Genomic DNA, 25,798 nt, shown 5'->3' on the forward strand with positions numbered 1-25,798 from the left:
TGGAATATATTATGATGATGATCTTTAGAACTTCATGAATATATTTGAATTAAAAAGAAAAACTGGAATCATTTTGATTAGCTAGCAAAGGTTGGTCGATTGGTAAAGCCTCTGCTACTTATGGCTCACGCAAAAAGTTAAGCAAGTGTGAGCGCAGTTAGTAGTTGGAAGGAATAACCGTTCGATACTGTTGGCATACTCTCCCTTGATGAGTTTTTGGGCTCCCTGGAGGTGTCGCATAATAGTAATACTGAAAAGTTATATACGGATATAATTAAGAATTAAGTTTCGGTGCGAACTCTTCCCCCCCCCCCCCGGTCATTTTTTTTTTTTTTCCCTCTTTCTTCAGACTAGGAGCATTGGTTGATTATGTTCCTCCAGGTGGAAGATGTTCCATATCGTCTGCATGTGTAGTGATGAAATTTCAGTGCTGCAATTGTTTTTGATGTATAACTTGTTATCGGTGTGGTTGGGTGGTAGTTATCTAAAGCAAGTTAATGGGAGATCGTATACTCCTGATAAAGTTATTTCTAGATCGCATTAGACACTTATTATTTTATTCTTAGAAGATCAACAAAAATGAAAGGGATTATGATATTTGACCGTTCGAACGATCTGACGTTTTTAAAAGCAGACGAACACCTTTATCAACATTTGAATGAATTAGGTGTTAAAAATGGTTTAATTGAGGTATTTATCTAATTTAAGATTCCATGAAGTAGATTCAGATAATCTTTAGCCACAAGATGTTAATGAATACTATGTTAAATAATTGTAATGGATCATTCTTATATGTCAGAATATGCTCATACGTGTTATTCCATAGTTAAAACATATTCGTTTGATTCCCTCCCCACTTCTCCCAAAGTCAGTTGTCTCCTCATGTCATATTTTTTTTTTTTTTAATTTTTTTCCATAGGAAAATTTTTATATTTATTGATGACATTTATGTCCTTTATATTAACCAAGAAACTTCTTTTTTTTTGTCCAGTCAATAGTACCTATACGACTATATTTTGAAATAATAATATAAATGCAGAGATTCCCGAACTTCTCGGTTCACAGCCCCTTTAGTGTCTCAATAAAGTTTTGAAGACTCCCCTTAGCCAAAAGAAATTTCTAATACTTTTCCTTTGTTAAGTAGTTAGGCCAAACTAATGACTAGACTAGTATAATCTATTATACTAGTCTATTCATACTAAGTATTTGTGTCTAAAAGCTCTGTGGGTTTTATATATATATATATATATATATATATATATATATATATATATAAATACTAGCAATAAATAGCAATAAATACTATATATATATATATATATATATATATATATATATATATATATATATATATATATATATAGCAATGTCAAGTTATATATATATATATATATATATAGCAATGTCAAGTTATATATATATATATATATATATAGCAATGTCAAGTTATATATATATATATATATATATATATATAGCAATGTCAAGTTATATATATATATATATATATAGCAATGTCAAGTTATATATATATATATATATATATATATAGCAATGTCAAGTTATATATATATATATATATATATATATATATATATAGCAATGTCAAGTTATTTATATATATATATATATATATATATATATAGCAATGTCAAGTTATTTATATATATATATATATATATATATATATATAGCAATGTCAAGTTATTTATATATATATATATATATATATATATATATAGCAATGTCAAGTTATTTATATATATATATATATATATATATATATATATAGTAATGTCAAGTTATTTATATATATATATATATAGTAATGTCAAGTTATTTATATATATATATATATAGTAATGTCAAGTTATTTATATATATATATATATATATAGTAATGTCAAGTTATTTATATATATATATATATATATAGTAATGTCAAGTTATTTATATATATATATATATATATATATATATATATAGTAATGTCAAGTTATTTATATATATATATATAGTAATGTCAAGTTATTTATATATATATATATATATATATATAGTAATGTCAAGTTATTTATATATATATATATAGTAATGTCAAGTTATTTATATATATATATATAGTAATGTCAAGTTATTTATATATATATATATATATATATATATATATATATATATATAGCAATGTCAAGTTATTTATATATATATATATATATATATATATATATAGCAATGTCAAGTTATTTATATATATATATATATATATATATATATAGCAATGTCAAGTTATTTATATATATATATATATATATATATATAGCAATGTCAAGTTATTTATATATATATATATATATATATATATAGCAATGTCAAGTTATTTATATATATATATATAGCAATGTCAAGTTATTTATATATATATATATATATATATATATATATATATATATATATAGCAATGTCAAGTTATTTATATATATATATATATATATATATATAGCAATGTCAAGTTATTTATATATATATATATATATATATATATAGCAATGTCAAGTTATTTATATATATATATATATATATATATAGCAATGTCAAGTTATTTATATATATATATATATATATATATAGCAATGTCAAGTTATTTATATATATATATATATATATATATATATAGCAATGTCAAGTTATTTATATATATATATATATATATATATATATATAGCAATGTCAAGTTATTTATATATATATATATATATATATATATATAGCAATGTCAAGTTATTTATATATATATATATATATATATAGCAATGTCAAGTTATTTATATATATATATACAGGGTGTTCGGGATAAATTTGACAGTTTCGTAAGGAAAAAGAAAATCTTCTTTGTATCTATTAAATTTAATGAATTGACAAAAAAACATTACAGGCAGAGTTAATTACAATACTATCAACAAGATTTACTCAAAATAACCACCATTAGCATCGATCACAGCTTCAATTCTGCTTCGGAACCTCGAACAAGCTGATGCTACAGTCTCCCTGGGAAGGGCCGCAAAAACTGTTTTAATTTTATCCATTAACTGGGCTTTTGTATTACTGGAAGTGCGATTGGTGTCTTTTTCAACTGCGCCCCATACAAAATAATCCATGGGGTTAAGGTCTGGGGAGTTTGGAGGCCAAACATTTGGACTGGTGAAGTCGTAGAAATTTTCAGACAACCATTTTTGACTTTTCCCAGAGGTGTGGTAAGGGGCCGAATCCTGCTGCCATACATACGGCCTACCATTGGCTACCCTTGTTATCCAGGGCTTGACTACAGTTAGCAACTCCACGAACAAAGCCCGAATTCCAATGCCAGGGTTCTTCAACACCTGTTCCTGCAGATTTGCGAGGAATTCTGCTGTACGAACGCAATCAGATCGTCTGCTAGGGATCTTTCTTCTTGCTACATCCTCGTAGTCACCATTGCAAGTCTCTAGTTCATGCCTGATTGTTTTTACTGTATTCAGGGAGCATTGGGCAGCAGTCGTAATATCCTTATTTTGATGGCGGGCACGAATCATCATGATACAAGTTATTCTCTTCCATGATTCAGGTGGGTTCCAGCTATCCATCCTTTCTGACATCTTGTATATGAATGGAGAAGGGTCCAAACTTTTAAATGAAGAGAAGTGTGTGTTAATACATGTAACTTACGGAAATATATAATTAATTATAAATATGTCAAATTTATCCCGAACACCCTGTATATAGCAATGTCAAGTTATTTATATATATATATATATATAGCAATGTCAAGTTATTTATATATATATATATATATATAGCAATGTCAAGTTATTTATATATATATATATATATATATATATAGCAATGTCAAGTTATTTATATATATATATATATAGCAATGTCAAGTTATTTATATATATATATATATATAGCAATGTCAAGTTATTTATATATATATATATATATAGCAATGTCAAGTTATTTATATATATATATATATATAGCAATGTCAATCTATTTATATGTATATATATATATAGCAATGTCAAGTTATATATATATATATATATATATATATATATATATATATAGCAATGTCAAGTTATTTATATATATATATATATATATATAGCAATGTCAAGTTATTTATATATATATATATATATATATATAGCAATGTCAAGTTATTTATATATATATATATATATATAGCAATGTCAAGTTATTTATTTATATTTATATATATATATAGCAATGTCAAGTTATTTATTTATATTTATATATATATATATAGCAATGTCAAGTTATTTATTTATATTTATATATATATATATAGCAATGTCAAGTTATTTATTTATATTTATATATATATATATAGCAATGTCAAGTTATTTATTTATATATATATAAATAAATTGTCTGCGCGGTTAGCCTAGTGGCTTTGCGCTTCGCAACCATATGCCTGGGGAAGGAGTGTCCTAGGTTCGATTCCCGTCGGAGACGTGAGGAGCTGAAGGATCTTCCTCAGTCATAGCCAAGTTAGCCGGTCTTGGGCGCGGGCAGTAGGGTTTTTTCCGCCAGTTTATCTGGTGTTTTTCATCCCGCAAGCAGGCAAACCGGCCCCTTGAACACACAGGGATACAGCCAAGAATACTTTGAGGCATAGGAGTGACCATTCTATCCTCGTATTTCGGTTACGAAATCCAAGCATGCTTGGAAGGTTGTGGGCCTTAAAGGCCTGTTAAAGCCATTGGGATAGATAGAATGTCAAGTTATTTATTTATATATATATATATATATATATATATATATATATAGCAATGTCAAGTTATTTATTTATATATATATATATATATATATATAGCAATGTCAAGTTATTTATTTATATATATATATATATATATATATATATAAGTACTAGCAATGTCAAGTTTCGACGCTTCTGAAATAAATGGATAATTAGGTAATATTTCTGGAAAAATTCCCATATCCGAGACAAATTCCCAACCAAAATAGGTTAAATTGATATAAAAAAATAATAAATGGGTAATTGAATCTTGCTTTATGTTTAGCCGATGTTTGATTTTTATTTCACTTCAACGAATAATAAAATTCTTGACAACGTCTTGAGGTTCTCTTTTTAAAACTTAAATCAAGTTTTTGGAATGTTGACAGATAGCAGTCTAATCTGGAGGAATATTGTTGATAAGGAGTTGATAATTGTTAACTTTTCATGTGGTATAAGATCCTGTACATCCGCTGAGGGTATATGTCAGGAATTTGTTGATGATTAAGTTTTTCATAGAAAAGGTAAAAACCTTTTCTATTAAAAATGTCCCTCCCTCATTCTCCTATAATTGTCATTTTTTCAGAGCCTGTCTTGCCTTTAACTGTGATATGAATGAAGGATGATTTATTGTCTAATAGCTGGTTGCATTTTAATACTTTGCTAATGTTAATATTTGGTTTTTTCGGTGTAACTGATTTTGATATGTTTGTATTTAATATTAGGATGAGAACAAAAAGCATAGTAGGCTGTTGCTTTTGAAAGTCAGGTTTCTATTAATCGTTGGCAGTTGTATTTACCTCATTTGCTACTCACTTCATTTATTCATTTTAACTATATTTTGCAGAGTGTATGTTTCTATCTTATTTTAGCTTTTGTCTGATATCTGCCCATACTTTTGTTGTATGTTTCTTCCTTTCCACCGACACTCATCAGCAATTAGTAAAATGGGATATGATTTGATATAACATTATTAAAATGTTTAGAGCTGTATGTATTCCTTCTCATAATGTTTTTCTTGTTAATTTCTCAAAAGGGAATGAAGGATATTAATAGTTGATCAAAGTACAGTAGCTGATGGCAATACATTTTGTTTAGTGAACCCTTTGTCACTGCCATTTAGGCCGTCACTTAGGCAAAATATTCCAAGGACATATCACCTTTTAAGTAAGGAAACCGTGCTGATTTTTGTTTGATATTCCCAAAATTGAAAATTTTGCAATTGACATTCCTTACCACGAAAACAGGACATTTTTTTTTTTTTTGTTTTCTCTCAGATTACAGTTATGGTTATGTAGGAGATAGCAAACTATATTCTGTTATTGATGATTTTACAAGTAAAGAAGTATGATATGAAGTAATATTTATTCATATCAGTTTTATGGTCACAAGAGCTCACAGTAAAAACTGCAATGAAATTATTGCCTTAATTATTGTCAAAAGTTAGAAGGACAGCTTCGGATGATTTCAGTAGCATTGTTTTAGGCATTAACAGTGGATGAGAATAATAACTTGGCTATTACCAGCATTTTCTCTTATTTTTCAGATAAGGAGAAAACATAACAGTACGAATTGCAGTACAGGAACATTGGATTCAGTAAAAGCATCTGAGAACTTGTTTATAAATGAGTTGTTTATAAATTTGTTTATTGATCGTTATGCTTCCAATTGGCAAGAATGATCATGCCATTTTGATATGGGAAATGACAATGTAGGCAAGAATGTTGACTAAGATGGAGGACATGGGGAACTATGAGGCAGATGATTATAATAAACTGGAAAGACAGCTTCAGCCAGTTGCTTAGCATGAGAAGTTAATTCTCATGCTCTGTTGATCAGCAGTGCATCTGACTACATTCCCAGAGTTAGAGAATTAATCACATGGAAATTAAATGGACGAATAACACTTTTAAAGAAAGAGCTTCACAAAAAGGATGTGGATCAAATATTGTGAGAAGAGTGATGACAAGGCTCGGCAGCATTATATAGAACAGACTAGGAGAGTAACAGCCATGGTGAGGAAGACAAAATTGGATTATGAAAAGATGATTACAAAGGATTTTTATTAGTCATTGCACATTTAAAGAGTGTACCAACTAGTTTTGTTCATGTCTAACTGGTGACTTCTTCGGGGTTCATAAAAAATTCATAGAACGTGATAAAAATAGATAATTACAGAGCTCAGATGCTGAAAAAATTTACAGTAGAAATAAATTGACCCTAACAAGAATGCAGAGTCACATGGCATGCATCAGCTGTCACCTAGTAAAGAATGAAAATAATTGTTGGAGAAATTGAAATACGACATGTTTTTAAAATATCTTTTGTTAGATTTCCAGATGTTATTCATTACATGTCTTTGGTTTCTATTAAGAGACCCATGTGAATGGATAACCATTATAGATTCTTTGAGAAGTCTAGAGTTTCTCATCTCAAAACCACAGCTTCATTTCTCTGTAACCCAAGCCATGTGAGCATGATATCCTATAGACTTTCAGATGTTTGCTAAAGGGAATGTTACTTCGGAGATCAAATTGAACGTCACTGATGTTATGATTCTCGAAAATAGCAACAGTTCTAATAAATTAACAATGTATGGAATGGTGATCAAATGTCTGTACTGGATATTCTAATTATGAAGAGAGAGATGTTTTTATTTATGAGAAACCCATTCACAAGAGGTTAGTCAACCTATAAGTTTACTGGTATCATGGATGGGCAAAAAGGGAACCTGTTCACATTTACCTTGAAGAATTGTGGATTTGCATTCCTTGTGAAACACAAGAAGGCAGACTCTTCCAGAGGGCTGTAGTGGAAGAGATGTATGAAGAGGAGGAGGAGGAGGAGAAGAAATTTGTTTTGTGAGACTGGAGATGCACTGTCAGGAAGTGTTGCTTAGTTACTGCACATGTTTGAACAGATTTGATAGAGAGTAAAGGTATTATTGCTGCTAATTCTGAAGAACAGTTGTTATTGGATGTGTTTGTAGAATATGCAAGCTGCAGAAACTGAGTGCCTGTGTGAATGAAGTGTATTAGTGAGGAGGGATCATTAATCAATCATTGCCTTTTTCTTACATGACATGTTTTTAAAATTAGTATCCACTATCTTTAGGGAGCCCTTACAGGAACCACCCCAGATGTGAGAGCAGTATTCAATGATAGGAAAATTTGTGATTTGTATAAATTTAGTTTGGAGTTAAAGTGCCTTAGGTGAAAACAGATGGCAGGCAAGCTCACTGGCATTTTTGATAATACGCAAGTTAACATTGAGATTTTTTTTTGGGGGGGAATAATACATATTTATTTTGCTAGCATTGAAATTGACAAGATTCACAAATCCCACTGATAAACCTTTTGGAGGTCTGTATAGTCAGAATGTCAAATGAAAAGAAGGAATTCAGTGTGTTGTTGTGTGCAGAATTATGTTGGAGATTTGTTGTCACTGTTTTGCTACAGAGTGGGAATTTATAAGAGAAATTCTTTGAAAAGTCTGGTATTGTTTAGTGCCTCCATAGCACAATTGGAAGAATGACAGTATGTTGCGCCCTTCGATTAGAAAATGCCTAAGATCGATTCCCGTTGTGATGGGAGGAATCTTTATATGGCCTTTTTCAATTGAAGGCGAGTTAGCCGATTTCATACTGAGGTTAGCAGGGTTTTTTCTCCCAGAAACTCCAGTTTTTCATTCTGCATACACACAAATCGGCCCTTCAGAACACATGCAATTTACAGACAAAAATACTAGTTGTGGTGGTGATGTGGATGATTGGTAGTAGAGGTTCGGTGTAGTGGTGGAGATGGAGAGTTATACAGTAGATATCCTCCCACGATGAGTCTTCGGACTCCTTGGAGGTATATCACGAATAATAATATTGATGTATTGGATTGGTAGTATGCTAGAGTAGATTACTTATATACAGAAGAAATAGGGTGGGTGAGAGAGCAGAACTTTGTGGGACTCCTGCATTGGCGATGTGCTTGTTGGCATATCGCAGGTCACTTTGAGTAGACACAGGAGATTCATTCTCACCATGTGTTTGTAGACCTGAAGAGGTGATAGCTGATGATTTTTCTAGAATTAAGTTTGCATTGTTTAGCTAGCTTGTGGATATCACCAAGGTAAGGAAGACCAGGGTAAAAAACTTTCTACATCTTTCTCTCATCCAGAGATTTTTATTACGAAGGTGAAGCACCTTTTGTCTACTTCTATGGATCTGGCTCTCACTGAAGAGACCTCAATAAAGGTTGAAACTGGTCTGGGTAGTGGTCCTTCCCATTATGCATTGCATTATACACACCTGAAAGGGGGTGTGCTTTGCATTATGGGATACACTAAGGCAAGTGATGTGAAGTCATTAGCCTCTATATAAGTAGCTCAGACGTGAATATATTTCACACGCAAAACTTTGTTTTGCTCACTTGGGAAAAGGATTAAAACCAAGCATGAAATTTCTTGGTATCTTTAACGTATATTATACCCAAGGTAAAAAACTTTCAACAGGTTTGTAGAAAGTTTGGTAGGTTTGAATCAGAAAACATTTTTCAGAATTCTCTATAAAGATTGCAACCTACAAAGGAGATAAGGGGCTATCTATTGCTAATCCAAACTGTTGTTTATTAATATTGTTTATTTTTTTAACAGTATATATTAGAACACAGAATAATAAGTAAATAATTATTTATTAACTTGTTGCTGATATTTCACTGGTGTTATAACCAGCATCTTCAGCGCACAAAAACACAATTTGTCACAATATGCAAGACTATAACAACATGGCGTAAACAACGGACTAGTTAAACAAAATTGTAGCAGCAACACAAAGACTAGAGTCCTGACTTTGGCACCCTCTATCTGAAAAAAAAAATGCAGCTATTACATAAGACTAGAGTCCTAAACAGAAGGGAAAAAAAAAAACCGGTACTAGTTTTTTTTTTTTCCCTTCTGTGAGAGGCAACAGAAGCCCTGAAACATACTCCAAATCTCAACAAATATGGCTGTATAAATTTGCCTAAAATCTGGGAGACAGTCATCTTAAGAAAAAACTAGTACTGGTTATTTTTTTTTTCCCCCTGTGTTTAGGACTCTAGTCTTATGTGATAGCTGCATTTTTTTTTTTTCCAGATAGAGGGCACCAAAGTCAGGACTCTAGTCTTTGTGTTTCTGCTACAATTTTGTTTAACTAGTCCGTTGTTTACACAATGTTGTTATAGTCTCGTGTATTGTGACAAACTCTGTTTTTGTTCTCTGAAGATGCTGGTTATAACACCAGCGAAATATCAGCAATAAGTTAATAAATAATTATTTACTTATTATTCTATATTCTAATATATACCATTAAAAAAATAAACAACATGTACGACGAACACAAGTCTGTACACATGTTGTTTATTAAAAAAAAATAAATTCCACTGAAAGAAACTAATTGAATGCCGTGTTTAGATAGTTTGAATCTGCCAGAAAGAGATCGCCCATAATACAAACAAACCGGCCTTCAGAACATGTGCAATTTACATACGTAAAAAGTACTAGTGGATAGATGAAGATGATGGTGGTAGTAGTAGTAAAGGTTCAGTATAATGTATACACTGAACCCTTACTACCATCATTTCTACCAGTGTAGTTCGTGGATTAAGTGGTAAGATGGAGAGTTGAGTAGGTGTCCTCCCTCAATGAGTCTTTGGACTCCTTGGAAATGTCAAGAAATAATGACTAAAATATCATCATTAGGAACATTAGTAAAGAGAAGTACTATGTCCACACTGATGAGGATGTCAGAAAATGAAATGTCTGTATTAGACTATTTTAGAATGAAAAATGATTCAAAAACATGAGACTGGTCAGCTTTCATACATAATTCAACTGTAAACGTATACAGTATGGCACAAAACTGAACAGTACTGAATTTTGACACTCCTTCAGTCCCCGTGCTATGAGATATGCCATTCTACTGCATGCAAATTAATAGAGGAGCATCTGTACAATCTATGCCACCACATTTAGTTGTAGCAATGGTGTTGACATTGGAAGAAAAGATGTTTATTATAGAACATTGTTTTCATTTGTATGGAGTTGGTAGAGCAAATTGCCTAAGCCTACAACATGTTTGTGAGCAGTTTGTTCGTTTGTTTCTCTAAGCGTGCCCTAAGCAATAATGTCATCATTGCCTTAATTGAGAGATTCCGATGTACCAGGAGTGTTCTGTCACAGTACCAAGGGCATTTTGGGAGACCATAAACTGTTAACACGAATGAGAATCATCGGTATGTGCTGGAGCAAGTGTTACAGTTTCCAAAACGCAGTCAGTGCCAAATAGCGGTAAAACTTGGGATACCGAGGCAGACACAGAAATGGATTATGTTGCATGGCGAGAATACTGTGCATGCATGCTGGCCAATGTCTATGAAGATCTTCCACCTGAATGTCAGTTTCTTGGACAAAGTTCATTTCCTTCTAAGTGGTCATGTAAAGAGATGAACCTACAGGTTTAGACCTGAATTTGTGAAGAGAAACCTCTTTATAGCAACGAGGTCACTGCATGGTGTGCGGTTTCTGACCATGGCATAATTGGGCCCTACTTCATTGAAGAGGATAGTGTAAACGTGGCCTTGAATGGTGAATACTACATTGAGAATGTGTTTGTTTCATTCACTCAGGATTTGCATAGGATGTGCCATGCAAAAAACATTTCATACACAGCTATCCCAACAGGATGTCGCAATCTCTCATATATCACGTGGTGCTAGAGCCTATTTATCGAAACACTTCCTTGGGAATTCCTGTTCCCTTCACATTCTCCTGATCTCACATCATTTGATGCCTTCGTTTGGGATACATTGAAGGAATAGGTATTCCACCATGACCCACCTTCAAACCTTGATGAACTAAGGGATTACATGATATGTCCAGTAGATGTCCCTACCCTTGTTCTCCAAGGTGACAAAGAACCTTCAGATGTGCTATGAAACTTGTTGAAAGACAATGTGCCCATTTTGAGCACATAATCTACTATCGTTAATGCTTTGTTCCACCAAGATTCCATCAATAGTTATGGATGTACATATTATCATGTACAAACATGTATTTCTTGTTTACTCCATAACATATACTATTTACCCCATTTACTCCATAACATATATTATTGCAGTTATTCAGTACTGTTTTTGATCCATACTATATAATCAACTTTTCATCTTCTTCCTTCATTCTATCTACTTTTGTTCTTTAGAACAGTCTTCCCCAAACTGATTTTCCTAATGAATACAGTCTCCAGTTTTTCCAGAAACCTTTCATTAGATTTCTTATTTCTTTTTACCAACAATTTGCCCACATAAGGCCTTGCTGTGTTATGTTTTGTGACTTCTTGTGTGTATACCAGGGGAAAAAAACAAAACAGTATCTCCATTGTTCTTGCATCTATGCTCAAATTATGACTTGGTAATTTCATTTATCTCTGACAGTTATGTTTTGTCACTCTGAAACTAGTGTTCAATTCCACAATTCAGAAAATCAACCATGGAACACAAACTACCTTACTGTTATTGTCACTATTTGGAATTATGGCTGAAACAGCTAAGATCAGTGTATTATGTCTAATTGCATGTGATCTAGCTGTTTGATGTGAATCAAATTGACTAGATCACATGGCCAGTTTTTGATTCTCATTTAATTTTCATTCAGTTTGTAGAATGAAAATCCTGAGTTTCTTGAAGGAAAAGCCCTTCCAATTCTGTATGAGACCAGCTAACTCAATATTTGATTAAAAAAAAAAAACACTCTTATAACGATTCTTCTTGTTCTAGACAGAATTTGCACTGCTGTTTCATACAGTAGTACTAGTTATGGTTGGAAATAGGAAAGGGAACCATTTCTTGAATTGCCCACTCTTTTGCGAATGAAAAGACAGTAGTAGATTTACATTTTTAATTTTAGGAAATTAAAGCTAATAATTAAAATCATAATAAAAGCTGGCCTTTGTAGCTCTAGTAATTCCAAAGATGAACAAAACAGCATTGTTTTATTGCAGCACAGGTGACCTCTGGTTCAGGGTGGAACGTGTTGTGGAAAATATATGGAATCACGATTACATGACTCATCTGTTTCATGAATAGCAGGTGGATATCGAACAGCAGCTATTTGGATTCATACATGATTAGAGAGTGAAGTATAAGTTATTACACAAGGTTAGAGAGTAAATTAAGCTTAATGATTGTTCAGTTAATGATAAGTCAGAATGATTGTTCTTGGAATCAACAGAAACCTTGAAACATACTCCAAACTCAACAAGAATGGCTGTAAATTTGCCAAAGATTTGGCAAATTTATATAAAGGATTAAACAAGAATATAATTTTGGCAAGTTTAATTTAAGTGGAGGAATAGTGGGAGCCAGTTCATTGGAACCATATCCATGAAGATATCTATAGAAGAGAGAATTTAGTAACTGAGTGTCTATGGGAAAGTGATTGAGCAAAGTCAGTGAGGGAAGGTCATCGATTAAGTGAATAACACTTCTGAATTAGTCATTCTGAGAAAGGTTTTGGAGACACCACTCCAGATGTGAGAGCTATATTCTAAGATCGTTCAGATTGTGATGATTAAAGTGTTAGGAGTTGAGCAGAAGAGAAGTAATGCTTAGAATAGAAAGAGTATCAAGATTTTTGAGACTGAAGAGGTTATGATTTTTTAACGATACTCGTGACATAATGATAAGAAATATATACATGTTTACACAAGAATAACATTTAATTTGCCAAATATTTCAGTCTGAATATTACAGATCATCTTCAGTAGCTACATAGGAATAGTTTTAAAAAAACAAGGTGGAATATGAACAAGTGATCATTCACACATAGAATGAGCCGTGTGATGTCATATCGCTAAGTATTAGAAGATTAAACATTTTTAAAGTCATAATTAAAGATATTAATTCAGAAATTCATGTAATAAACTTAAATAACATTAGACTAAAATTTACATAAAAAAAAATTAACATGTTATCCTGATTAAACTTTTCCAAATTTTGGATATAGATATACAGTCATTACGATTCAAGTTAAGACGTCGAAGTAAGGCCTCCACACTTTCTTTAAATAAACGTTCAAATTTGTAGCGACATCTGTGTAGGAAGAGAGTCTTGGACCAAAGGATGTTGTGGCTTGTTTCTAATCCATGCTGAGCTCATCCAGATTTCTCGGGTTTGTTGTGTTGAATTGATGATTGATGCTCTTGAATTCTTTTTTCTATAGAACGTCCAGTTTGTCCAAAGTAGGAAAGATTACAAGGAACTTGATACATGCCAGGTAGAGACAAGGTTGAGCGTTTATCTTTAGATGAAGGAAAATGGGTGGATAATTTGTTAATAGGTGTATAAGTGGCTCTGAAATCCCGGAAATGTAAGGAATTGGAACTCGACGTATTGATTCTTTGCTGTTCTGTGTTGGATTGTAAGAATCGAAAAGATGTTGTGTACTCTTTTCGTTGAGAAGCCATTTAGTTTCATGTGATGTTTGATAGTCGAAAGTTCTTTCTGTAATAAACGAGAAGTTGAACAGTTAGTTTTGGCTCGTCGGATTAAAGATTTTATGATTCCTGTTTTTTGACAAGGATGATGAGCAGATTCTTTGAGAATATAACGACCTGTGAAAGTTGGTTTTTTGTAAACTGTTGTTATAATACCTGAAGGTGAACAGATGAGAAGGATGTCTAAAAATGATAACTTGTCTTTTTCAATCTTTTTTTCAAAAAAGAGCATGAGTTGCCAATGTGTGATTTCAATAATTTAGCTAGATATTTGGCTATGTGATAAGAAGGAGAATCAATACAATCCACTATAGGGCGAAGAAGAATATCTGTCTTATGTATTTTAAGTAAATCATAAAACCTGGGGGGTCTTGTAAAATGAGTTTTTTTACCTTTCAATCACGTCTACATCCAAACTTATGACCTTATCCAGCAAGGAGTTTAATTTCTTCAGTTGTCTGTTGGTTGGATCGCGATCGAGTTCTTGGTATGTTGAGCGATCTTGAAGTAAAATGGAAAGTTTTCTTCTATAGTTTGAAGAGTCCGTAATTACTGTCGCTTTCCCCTTGTCAGCTTTAATATGATGAGGTGACTGTTGTTTCTTAAGGAATGTATAGCTTTCTTTTCAGAAAGAGATATGTTTGAAGGAGGAAGCTTGGCTTTGAGTAGCGAAGAAGCAACTTCTAGACAGAGAGCATTAGCTTTTTCACTTGAAAGATGAATGAAGTTCCATTCGATGTTAATTAGAAATCTAGATATGGAATCTTTTTAGGGACTATAGAGAAATCATGTCCTTTTGAGAGGATGAGTGTTTCACTATTAGTTAAAGGCCGACTGGATACGTTGACAATCCAATTATCTGGAACTTAGAATGGCTTGATTTGTTTAGAAACAAGAACATCGTATTTGTGGATTAGATGTTGATTCTGTTTTTATACGAACAGTGTAAAGAGCTTTTAGCTACATTCAGAACTAAGTTTGAAAGAGATTTGATTCTAAGTTTGTGGAGATATAGGTACCGAGATCAGAAACTTGATGAATGTTAATAACCCGATCATGTTGAGCTGCTCTGAGTTGATTACTGATTAAAGATAAACTGTTGCTCCAGGAGATTTAATGGTTTCTTTAATCTTAGCTATATTAGGAATTATCTTGTTGTCGTGGCATTTTTTTAGAAAGATGATCGTCGCTCGTAACTTACCTTGATACTGATAGTTTACCTAATTTACTGTTTTTTTTTTAGGTGAAGTTTTCCCAGTGAAGGAATAAAATTTGATTCTTTAACGATACTTGTGACATAATGATTAGAAATATATACACACGTTTACATAAGAATAACATTTAATTTGCCAAATATTTCGGTCTGAATTTTACAGACCATCTTCAGTGGCTACATAGGAATAGTTGTAAAACACAAGGTGGAATGCGAACAATTGATCATTCACACATAGAACGAGCCACGTGATGTCATATCACTAAGCATTAGAAGTGTAAACATTTTTAAAGTCATAATTAAAGATATTAATTCAGATATTCATGTAATCTGGATTAGCTCAGCATGGATATAGAAACAAGCCACAACATCCTTTGGTCCAAGACTCTCCTCCTACACAGATGTCGCTACAAATTTGAACGTTTATTTAAAGAAAGTGTGGAGGCCTTACTTCAACGTCCTAACTTGAATCGTATTGACTGTATATCTATATCAAAAATTTTGGAAAGTTTAATCAGGATAACACATTAATTTTTTATAATGAAGGTTTATTTTCTTGATCCTGAGAATTAGTAATAATATTTTTGGTTTACAGATCAAGTGTTGATCAATTTTATTAACTTAACCAAATTGTTTTGCCAAACTTTAACTGTTGGCGTCTTCAGGGCACGTACATATAAGCTGAAACAATCTCGCAATTATGTGTAACTATAAAACTGACAAGAATAACTGTTAAAAACTGACTAGAATAATTACAAATAAAATAGTATCGAACGTGCGTGAAATATATATCGTGTGTACAAGATTAGCTAGCTGTTGCTAAGGAACTTTGTGTAGTTTGTGTGAAAGTTCATTTCTTTTGTTTTTAAAGATTTGATTACGGTTTTCCATATCTCTTGGAATATTAGACCTTGATTTCTGTTAAGGTTGACAGTAGAATGGGCGACTGTGGCTGCTGCTTTGAAAATTCTTGAATGGTAATCTTCCTCTAAGTAAGGGGAACAACTTTTGTCCCACTCGATGACATGGTTAGGTTGTAGAGAAAGGAGACAATAGGCCAGAAATGTCCTGTCTGTTGTTTTTGACATAGCCAACGTGCTCTTTTTGCCTGATTTCAAGGCTTCTCGAAGTCTGTCCGATGTAACTAGAGCCACACGAGCATGGAATATTATAAACTCCAGCATATTTATAGAAAGGGTGGTTGTCTTTTGGAGATCTTAGTAGTTTACGAATGGATTCTATTGGTTTAAATGTTACTTTTATTTTGTATTGTTTGAGGAGGCTGGCGAGCTTGTAGGAGATGCCACTTACAAACGGAATTGTGATAGTTTTTATATATTGACTATCTTCTTGTTCTTTTTGTGGTGGTTCAGAGAAAAGGACTTTATTGACTAGTCTTCTTGGATTGCTGTTCAAGTACAGATTGTTGGAAATTAATGTTAACTCATCATGAAGGGTCTCTATGAAACTATTTGGTTAAGTTAATAAAATTGATCAACACTTGATCTGTAAGCCAAAAATATTATTACTAATTCTCAGAATCAAGAAAATAAACCTTCATTTTGAATAGAGTCAATGGTGACACGAAAATCACGGTATGCCGTTTTGAAATCCTAAAATGTAAAAAGGCAAGGTTACTAAACCATCTCACTTTTTTAAAACATTGCCAAGATAACTGTATAATTCCTAAGTTTTTACTTCTTAAACCTCTTTTCAATACTTGACAAGCTAAAAATATTTATTTCAAGACATCGATGTTACTCATTCGTGAAAGGTTACCTCACAGAAGATTTGTGCTTAGTCAAATTGACTCACAATGTTATGAACTATTCATGGATCTCTCCAGCTCTTTAGATGAGGAAATTTGGCAAGTCTTAGATAGAATGATTAATATCATTTTCACCAAAGCTTTCAACAAAAGCATACAGACCCAGATTAAAAAATTCAACTACCTTTTTACCGCCCACAATGAGTCTAAACCTTCTCTGCTGGACAACCAAGTTATTCTTAATTTCTCAAACCACATCTTAATGTGGTTTGAGAATAGCAATTTCAGGTTCTCAAGAAAGGTTTGAACTATGCAATAGCTCCTCAACAGATTCCTAAGGTGGATTTCATCTGTAGTCTTGAAAAGGAAATCTCATTATTACCGCCTCACACAGCAAATGATCTTAGACTAAAAAGTTGTATAATGCTTTCCTCTCCCTATTCCACAAAACAAAACTTCTCCTCATTGGATAGAAGAATTATTTGTAATTTAAAAAACAACGAGGACATCATAATACTTAAAGCAGTTAAAGGAAACAGTACTGCAATACTGAACTCAAAGGACTATGAGTACAAAGTAAACCATCCTATCTGACTTGTCTGTTTACCGTCTTTTAACGAAAGATCCAACATTAAAAAACCACCATGATATCAATGAATTACTATGCAATTTATCCAACTGGCCAACAGACTTGATTAAAAAACTAAACTCCATGCATCCTTTAATTCCGAGACTCTATGGCGTTCCAAAAGTGCACAAAGATGGTATTCCTTTATGCCCAATCGTTGATGCAATAAACTCTCCTACCTACTTATTGTCAAAACATCTCTCGAAACTCTTACAACAACACATCCACAACTCAGAGAGTTACATTAAAAACTCTGAACATTTTGTGGAAAAGCTAAAAAACATCAACATATAGGATAATGATCTTCTAGCCAGCCTAGATGTCACCTCTCTCTTTCATGTTCCTGTAGTAGAGGTCATTGACATCTTAAGTACCTTGTTCCCACAAGATATAACCTCATTGTTTGCTCGCTATGGGGAGATCATGGGGATATGGGGAGATTTGCCCGATGGGGAGACCACTCTCACCTTCATGTGTTGACCTCTTTATGGAAGACTTAGAAAATAAAATCCTATCCCAAATTATTCCCAAACCTAAAATTTGATTCAGATATTTGGACGATGTCTTCATCGTGTGGAACAACAACAAAGATGACCTATATGATTTTCTCAAAAAGATCAACTCCTTCCATCATTCTATTAAATTTACTCTGGAACTTGAAAGAGAAAAACAGCTACGGTTTTTAGACATCTTAATCAAAAAACAAATTGATGGCAGTATAAATCTAGTAGTGTACAGAAAACCGACCAATAGATCGCTACCTACATTTCAGCTCCTCTCACCACATCTCACAAACTCAGCATTGTACACATGTTAAAGAAGAGAGCGATTCACATCACAACAGACAACGAGACCTTCAAGATGAGTTAACATTAAATTCCAACAATCTGTACTTGAACAGCTATCGAAGAAGACAAGTCAATGAAATCCTTTTCTCCGAACCACCACAAAAAGAACAAGAAGATATTCAATATATAGAAACTATTGCAATTCCGTTTGTTAGTGGCATCTCCTACAAACTTGCCAGCCTCCTCAAACAACAGAAAATAAGAGTAACATTTAAACTAATAGAATTTTTTCTTAAACTACTAAGATCTCCAAAAGACAACTACCCTTTATGCTGGAGTTTATAATATTCCAAGCTTGTGTGGCTCTAGTTACATCGGACAGACTTCGAGAAGCCTTGAAATCAGGCAAAAAGAGCACGTTGGCTATGTCAAAAACAACAGACAGGACATTTCTGGCCTATTGTCTCCTTTCTCTACAACCTAACCATGTCATCGAGTGGGACAAAAGTTGTTTCCCTTACTTAGAGGAAGATTACCGTTCAAGAATTTTCAAAGAAGCAGCCACAGTCGCCTGTTCTACTGTCAACCTTAACAGAAATCAAGGTCTAATACTCCCAGAGATATGGAAAACCCTATTCAAATCTTTAAAAACAAAAGAAATGAACTTTAATACAAACTATAGAAAGTTCCTTAGCAACAGCTAGCTAATCTTTTTCTCGCGATACGTGTTTCACGCACGTTCGATACTATTTTATTTGTAATTATTCTAGTTAGTTTTTTTACAGTTATTCTTGTCAGTTTTATAGTTACACATAATTGTGAGATTGTTTCAGCCTATATGTAAGTGCCCTGAAATGCCAACAGTTAAAGTTTGGCGAAACTAGTTGGTTAAGTTAATAAAATTTATCAACACTTGATCTATAAAGCTAAGTATTATTACTACATTATTTTTTTTTAATTTTTAAATGTAAATTTCCTATATTAGTCTAATGTTATTTAAGATTATTACATGAATTTCTGAATTAATATCTTTAATTATGACTTTAAAAATGTTTATTAAAATGTAAAATAATTCCTAATTTCACTAAGATTAAAGAATCCATTAAATCTCCTGCAGCTCATAATAATTACAGGAACACTAGTTTATCTTTAATCCGTAATCAACTCAGAGTAGCTAAACGTGATCCGACTATTAACATTCATCAAGTTTCTGATCTCGGTACCTATATCTCCACAAACTTAGAATCAAATCTCTTTCAAACTTAGTTCTGAATGTAGCTAAAAGCTCTTTACACTGTTCGTATAAAAAACAGAATCAACATCTAATCCACAAATACGATGTTCTTGTTTCTAAACAAATCAAGCCGTTCTAAGTTCCAGATAATTGGATTGTCAACGTATCCAGTCGGCCTTTAACTAATAGTGAAACACTCATCCTCTCAAAAGGACATGATTTCTCTATAGTCCCTAAAAAGATTCCATATCTAGATTTCTAGTTAACATCGAATGGAACCTCATTCATCTTTCAAGTGAAAAAGCTAATCCTCTCTGTCTAGAAGTTGCTTCTTCGATACTCAAAGCCAAGCTTCCTCCTTCAAACATATCTCTTTCTGAAAAGAAAGCTATACATTCCTTAAGAAACAACAGTCACCTCATCATATTAAAGCTGACAAGGGGAAAGCGACAGTAATTATGGACTCTTCAAACTATAGAAGAAAACTTTCCATTTTACTTCGAGATCGCTCAACATACCAAGAACTCAATTACGATCCAACCAAAAGACAACTGAAGAAATTAAATTCCCTACTAGATGGATCATAAGTTTGGATGTAGATACTATTAAAAGAAAAAAAAACTCATTTTGCAAGGCCTCCTTGGTTTGATGGTCTTCCTAAACCACACAAAACAGATATTCCTCTTCGCCGTATAGTGGATTGTATTGATTCTCCTTCTTATCGCATAGCCAAATATCTATCTAAATTATTGAAATCACACATTGGCAACTCACGCTCTTTTTTGAAAACTCTTCTGATTTCTTAAATAAATTGAAAAATGTCGCTTTACATCCTACAGATCTTATGGTTAGCTTTGATATAGAATCTTTATATACGAATGTACCTCTCAATGAGACTTTGGAATTACTTGCTGACATCTTCCCACAAGATATTATGAAGTTATTTGATTTCGTAATGCACTCTGGATATTTCTTATGTCAAAACAAATTTTATAACCAAGTGGAAGGAACAGCCATGGGAAGGCCACTCTCCTGCTCTTGCCAACTTTTATTTGGAACATCTAGAAGTCTTGTTCTCATCTATATTCCCTCAACTATCCTTTTGGGTTAGATATATAGACGACATCTTTGCTGTATGGACTCATAACAGAAACTCCTTACCTTCCTTTTTAAGCAGTATCAATTCCTTACTTTCTCGTGTAAAGTTTACCATGGAGATTGAAAAAGACAAGTTATCATTTTTAGACATCCTTCTCATCCTTTCACCTTCAGGTATTCTTACAACAACAGTTTACAGAAAACCAGCTTTCACAGGTTGTTATATTCTCAAACAATCTGCTCATCATCCTTGTCAAAAAACAGGAATCATAAAATCTTTAATCCGATGAGCCAAAATTGTTCAACTTCTCATTTATTACAGAAAGAACTTTCTACTATCAAACATCACATGAAACTAAATGGCTTCTTTGAAAAGAGAGACAACATCTTTTCGATTTTTACAATCTAACACAGAACAGCAAAGAATCAGTACGTCTAGTTCCAATTCCTTACCTTTCCGGGATTTCAGAACCAATTTCAAGAATTCTGAAGAAATATGATTTAACAGCCACTTATACACCTATTAACAAATTATCCACCCATTTTCCTTCATCTAAAGATAAATGCTCACCCTTGTCTCTACCTGGTATGTATCAAGTTCCTTGTAACTGTAATCTTTCCTACTTTGGACAAACTGGACGTTCTATAGAAAAAAGAATTCAAGAGCATCAATTCAACACAACAAACCCGAGAAATCTGGATTAGCTCACCATGGATTAGAAACAAGCCACAACATCCTTTGGTCCAAGACTCTCCTCTTACACAGATGTTGCTACAAATTTGAACGTTTATTTAAAGAAAGTGTGGAGGCCTTACTTCAATGTCCTAAGTTGAATCGTAATGACTGTATATCTATATCAAAAATTTGGGAAAGTTTAATCAGGATAACACTTTATTTTTATTTTTTTTATATGTAAATTTCCTATATTAGTCTAATGTTATATAAGATTATTACGTAAATATCTGAATTAATATCTTTAATTATGACTTTAAAAATGTTTACTCTGCTAATACTTAGCGATATGACATCACGTGGCTCGTTCTATGTGTGAATGATCAATTGTTTCTGAATTGATGTGATGTGTTTAGGCCAGAATAAGCTAGATATTGAGAGTCAGCACAAGAAGAGAAAACTGAATTGAGGAAAAGTGAAGCATAGTCTTTCTTCTGGGAAATAAGGTAGGCTTGTGTTCTGGTAGCATTAAAATTAACTGCATTATCTTCACCCTACTTCTGAATTGCTAGAAGATCAGTATTTGATGCATTGTAATGCAAAGGATAGGAGTGGATTGCCATATTCCTCAAAAAAGAGTTAATCTTAGTGAGGAGGTCTGCTGTAGAACAATAATGGCAGAATCTATTTTGATAATCACTAATTAACCAATGTGTCTCTAGGTCAGTGGTTCTTAACCTTTTCAAAGTCACGGAACACTTCTGATTATAAGAAAAATTTGGGGAACACCAAAAGCATTAGGGTCATAAAACGAACAATAAAAATATGCATGGACTTGCCTTTTATAAAAATGGAAGTTATTATAATGAAATACTTCAGCTTGTCGGCTTTTGCAGATTTCAGCAATATCATGTCTAATATGCAATATAGCTACCCTCAACTCTTTGTCTATATTAGTAAGTCTTTCACGCTTTTTAGTTTTTATATTGGTTAATATTGAGAAATCGAGCTCACACAAATATGATGTTGAAAACTCTAACAAAATTTTCACTGGTCTTGTAGAGAGAGAGTTGGCTATTCGGCTTGGACAAAAATCCAAAATTCTTCAAGAGCTATTTCAGAGAATTTCATTTTTAGAATATGATCCGTGTACAAGGTAACTAATTGTTCTTCTTTTTGAAACGAAAATTCACAACTCGATGATATATTAATTGTGCCAAATGGATTTCATACATATCCAGTTATAATTATGTGTATTTAAGGAAGGAAAGTAACTTGAAATCTTTTCTTCCAATATTGTTAATTGTTCTGTTATAACGGAAATAATTCCCTCGACATTTTTATTCAGAGTAGCCAGTTACACTCAGAACTGTGTCATGTGACATCTTTCACTGGTGGAACACGTGTAACCAGTTCGCGGAACACCGATTAAGAAGGTAGTTGTTAATGATGCTGCATTACTTCTGAGAGTATTGTAGTGGGAAAATAGTTTGAAAAGACTGGATAAAGCTTGTTTCCATGCTGTTGAATATATGTCAGATGATGAGTAGAACAAGTAGCGAATGTGATATGGATATCATGTGGGTGCAAAGGACTTAGTATCAAGGCTGTTCAGTATTTTGTTGATATCCTTCTGTTGAAAAGGCATACTGAGGGTGGTTATTAAAAATTCCCATATATACCATAGTATGTGTGTGAATTTTTGAAATATTATTATTATTACTCCAAGACCTCGTGGAGTCAAAGACTCATCTTGGAGGTCCTTTTATCACACATACACACACATCTCATCATACCGTGTCTTAAACACACTCAAACTCCTTGCAGACACCACACTTTCAAGCAAGGTAAGTAATTAGATTACTAAAACATGACCTCCCTTTGGCAAATCCATGCTGTCCATTAAAGATAATATCATTGTTGTCAACCCAACTCTAGATCCTAGTTCTCACAAGCTTCTCCAACAACTTAACCACAACACCTGACACAATGCTAGGCCTATAGTTTGATGCTTGAGTTCGATCACCTCCTTTATGAAGTGGCACAACCTTGCCCTCCTTCCACTCCTTAGGAACTTGACCAAGTGCAAGACTCATATTAAAAAAATATGTCAAGGCAGGTGTCAACTCCCTGGCACATTCCTTCAGAATACGTGGTGATATGTTATCAAGTCCCACAGCCTTATTTACATCTAGTTTACTTAACTTCCCAAACACCTCTTGCTCACTTACAGTCAGTATCTCCTCCCCATCATCAACTGTTCTCAATCTCTCCATGAAGTCACATTCACAAGATTGAAAGATCTTTATGAACTGCTCATTAAGTATCTCCACCACACATTCTGCAACAGCTGTCTTTATACCATTTTCTGCAATCACTGTCATCCTTCCATAATCATTCTTTCTTTTGCTGGCTACATATCGAAATAACTCCCTAGGATTCTTTTTGGCTTCAATAGCTAACTGCTGTTCATACCTCTCTTTAGCTACTCTCACCAACCAAGTCACCCTCCTTGCCTTGTCTTTGTAGACCTCATGAAATTGGTTATTTCCACTTCTCTTATGCTGCCTCCACAATGCCCTTTTTCTTAACCTTCTCACCCTTGGACATTGCATCTACTAGATAGTTTTTGAAAATCCCCCAAGCTGCATTGATCTCTTTTCCAGCTAACTCCTCATTCCACACTACTCCCGCAAGCTATCTCCTGAGCTCTTCATAATCACCCCCCCCCCCTTGTAGTTCCACATATACCCTTTTCTCACATGGTCCTCGAACTGCTGGCAACTACCCAGGTAATCACCTCATGGTCACTCTCACCAATTGGTGGATGATTTGACACCTAATTTATAATTACATCTTCTGATGAGATTACCAAATCCAAGACCCTTAACCCTCGTGTGCCCTCTACTACATACTGTCTGAGGTAGTTATCCCTCAAAAAATCAAGAAACTCATTTTCTTTACTTCCAGTTGCTATCTCATCATTCCAGTCTATATTGCCAGTCTAAATTGTCTTTGTAGACCTCATGAAATTGGTTATTTCCACTTCTCTTATGCTGCCTCCACAATGCCCTTTTTCTTAACCTTCTCACCCTTGGACATTGCATCTACTAGATAGTTTTTGAAAATCCCCCAAGCTGCATTGATTAGAAATTAGACTTGGAATTAAAATTAGACTTGGCTAATTTGACTATACATTTCACTATCACCACCATCCACATTACCTGGTCTATAACAACATCCCACCAAGTATTTGATTCCATTCACCTCTATCCCACACCATACTGCCTCAAAACCACTGGCACTATTTCTGTCTTGCATCTCTACTTTGTATGGATATAGTATGAATACTTTACAGGTTTCACTATATAATATATACTGAGGGTGGTTTTTGGAATTGTAGAAGATTTTCTTTGTTGAAAAAAGAGTTGCATCAGAAAACTGATAATAAGAGCTTATGTTTAGTGTTGACATGGCAGAAGGTTTGCTTATGCCTTGACAATGGAACAGAAAGCTAAACTGCCATTTGAGAAGAAAGCAAGCTTAGTGCATTTTGGCTAATACGTCTGATTTAGATTTGATGTTTTTTTTTTTTTTGTGTCATCATGACCTATAGTGTAAAGTAAGTGAGGGACTTGACTGTAGTGTTTGACTTAAACCATCATGTTGTGCATTTTTAGCTCCAAGTGCTTTGGCACATTTGTTGGAAAGCTAAGGCTTGGATAAGGTTAAAAATGTTGAGTGGAATGGCGAATGAAAGTATTTATCCCAGAAAGAAAATTTTCATTTATTAGATCAGAGCAAGTGCTTAGATCAGAAGAGTTGAAGCAATAATCAGACCATAGAAAAGAGGTATAGAATTATTATTATTAATTGACACCTCCATTCCCAACGTCCTTCCCAGGTTTTGATTTTTTTATTTTATTTTATTTTATTTATTATTTTTATTTTTATTTTTTTTGTGGAAGAATTTTTTTAAACTGTAGAAACAATTTTTTATTCTGTCTTTCATGTTAGAATGTTGGGAAAGTTTCTAGAGTTGGCATGCAGTAAGGGTGAAGGATTTGTGGATGTA

At 33.0% G+C, this 25,798-nt stretch overlaps 1 protein-coding gene across 2 annotated transcripts in view; it reads left to right on the forward strand.

Moving 5' to 3' along the window:
* Positions 1–383: 383 nt before the first annotated feature.
* HPS1 (Hermansky-Pudlak syndrome 1 protein) overlaps positions 384–25,798 on the forward strand; it is a 481,651-nt gene continuing 456,236 nt past the window's right edge. For both annotated transcript variants that reach the window (XM_090391100.1, XM_090391101.1), the window contains exon 1: positions 384–690. In XM_090391100.1, the coding sequence (XP_090247226.1) occupies positions 580–690 (111 nt within the window). In that variant the 5' untranslated portion in view covers positions 384–579. The remainder of the gene's footprint in view (positions 691–25,798) is intronic.

This window comes from Typopeltis vanoorti, chromosome 4 (genome assembly GCF_054136105.1).
Source record: "Typopeltis vanoorti isolate ZY-2024b chromosome 4, IOZ_Tvanoo_1.0, whole genome shotgun sequence".
NCBI classification, from domain to species: domain Eukaryota; kingdom Metazoa; phylum Arthropoda; class Arachnida; order Uropygi; family Thelyphonidae; genus Typopeltis; species Typopeltis vanoorti.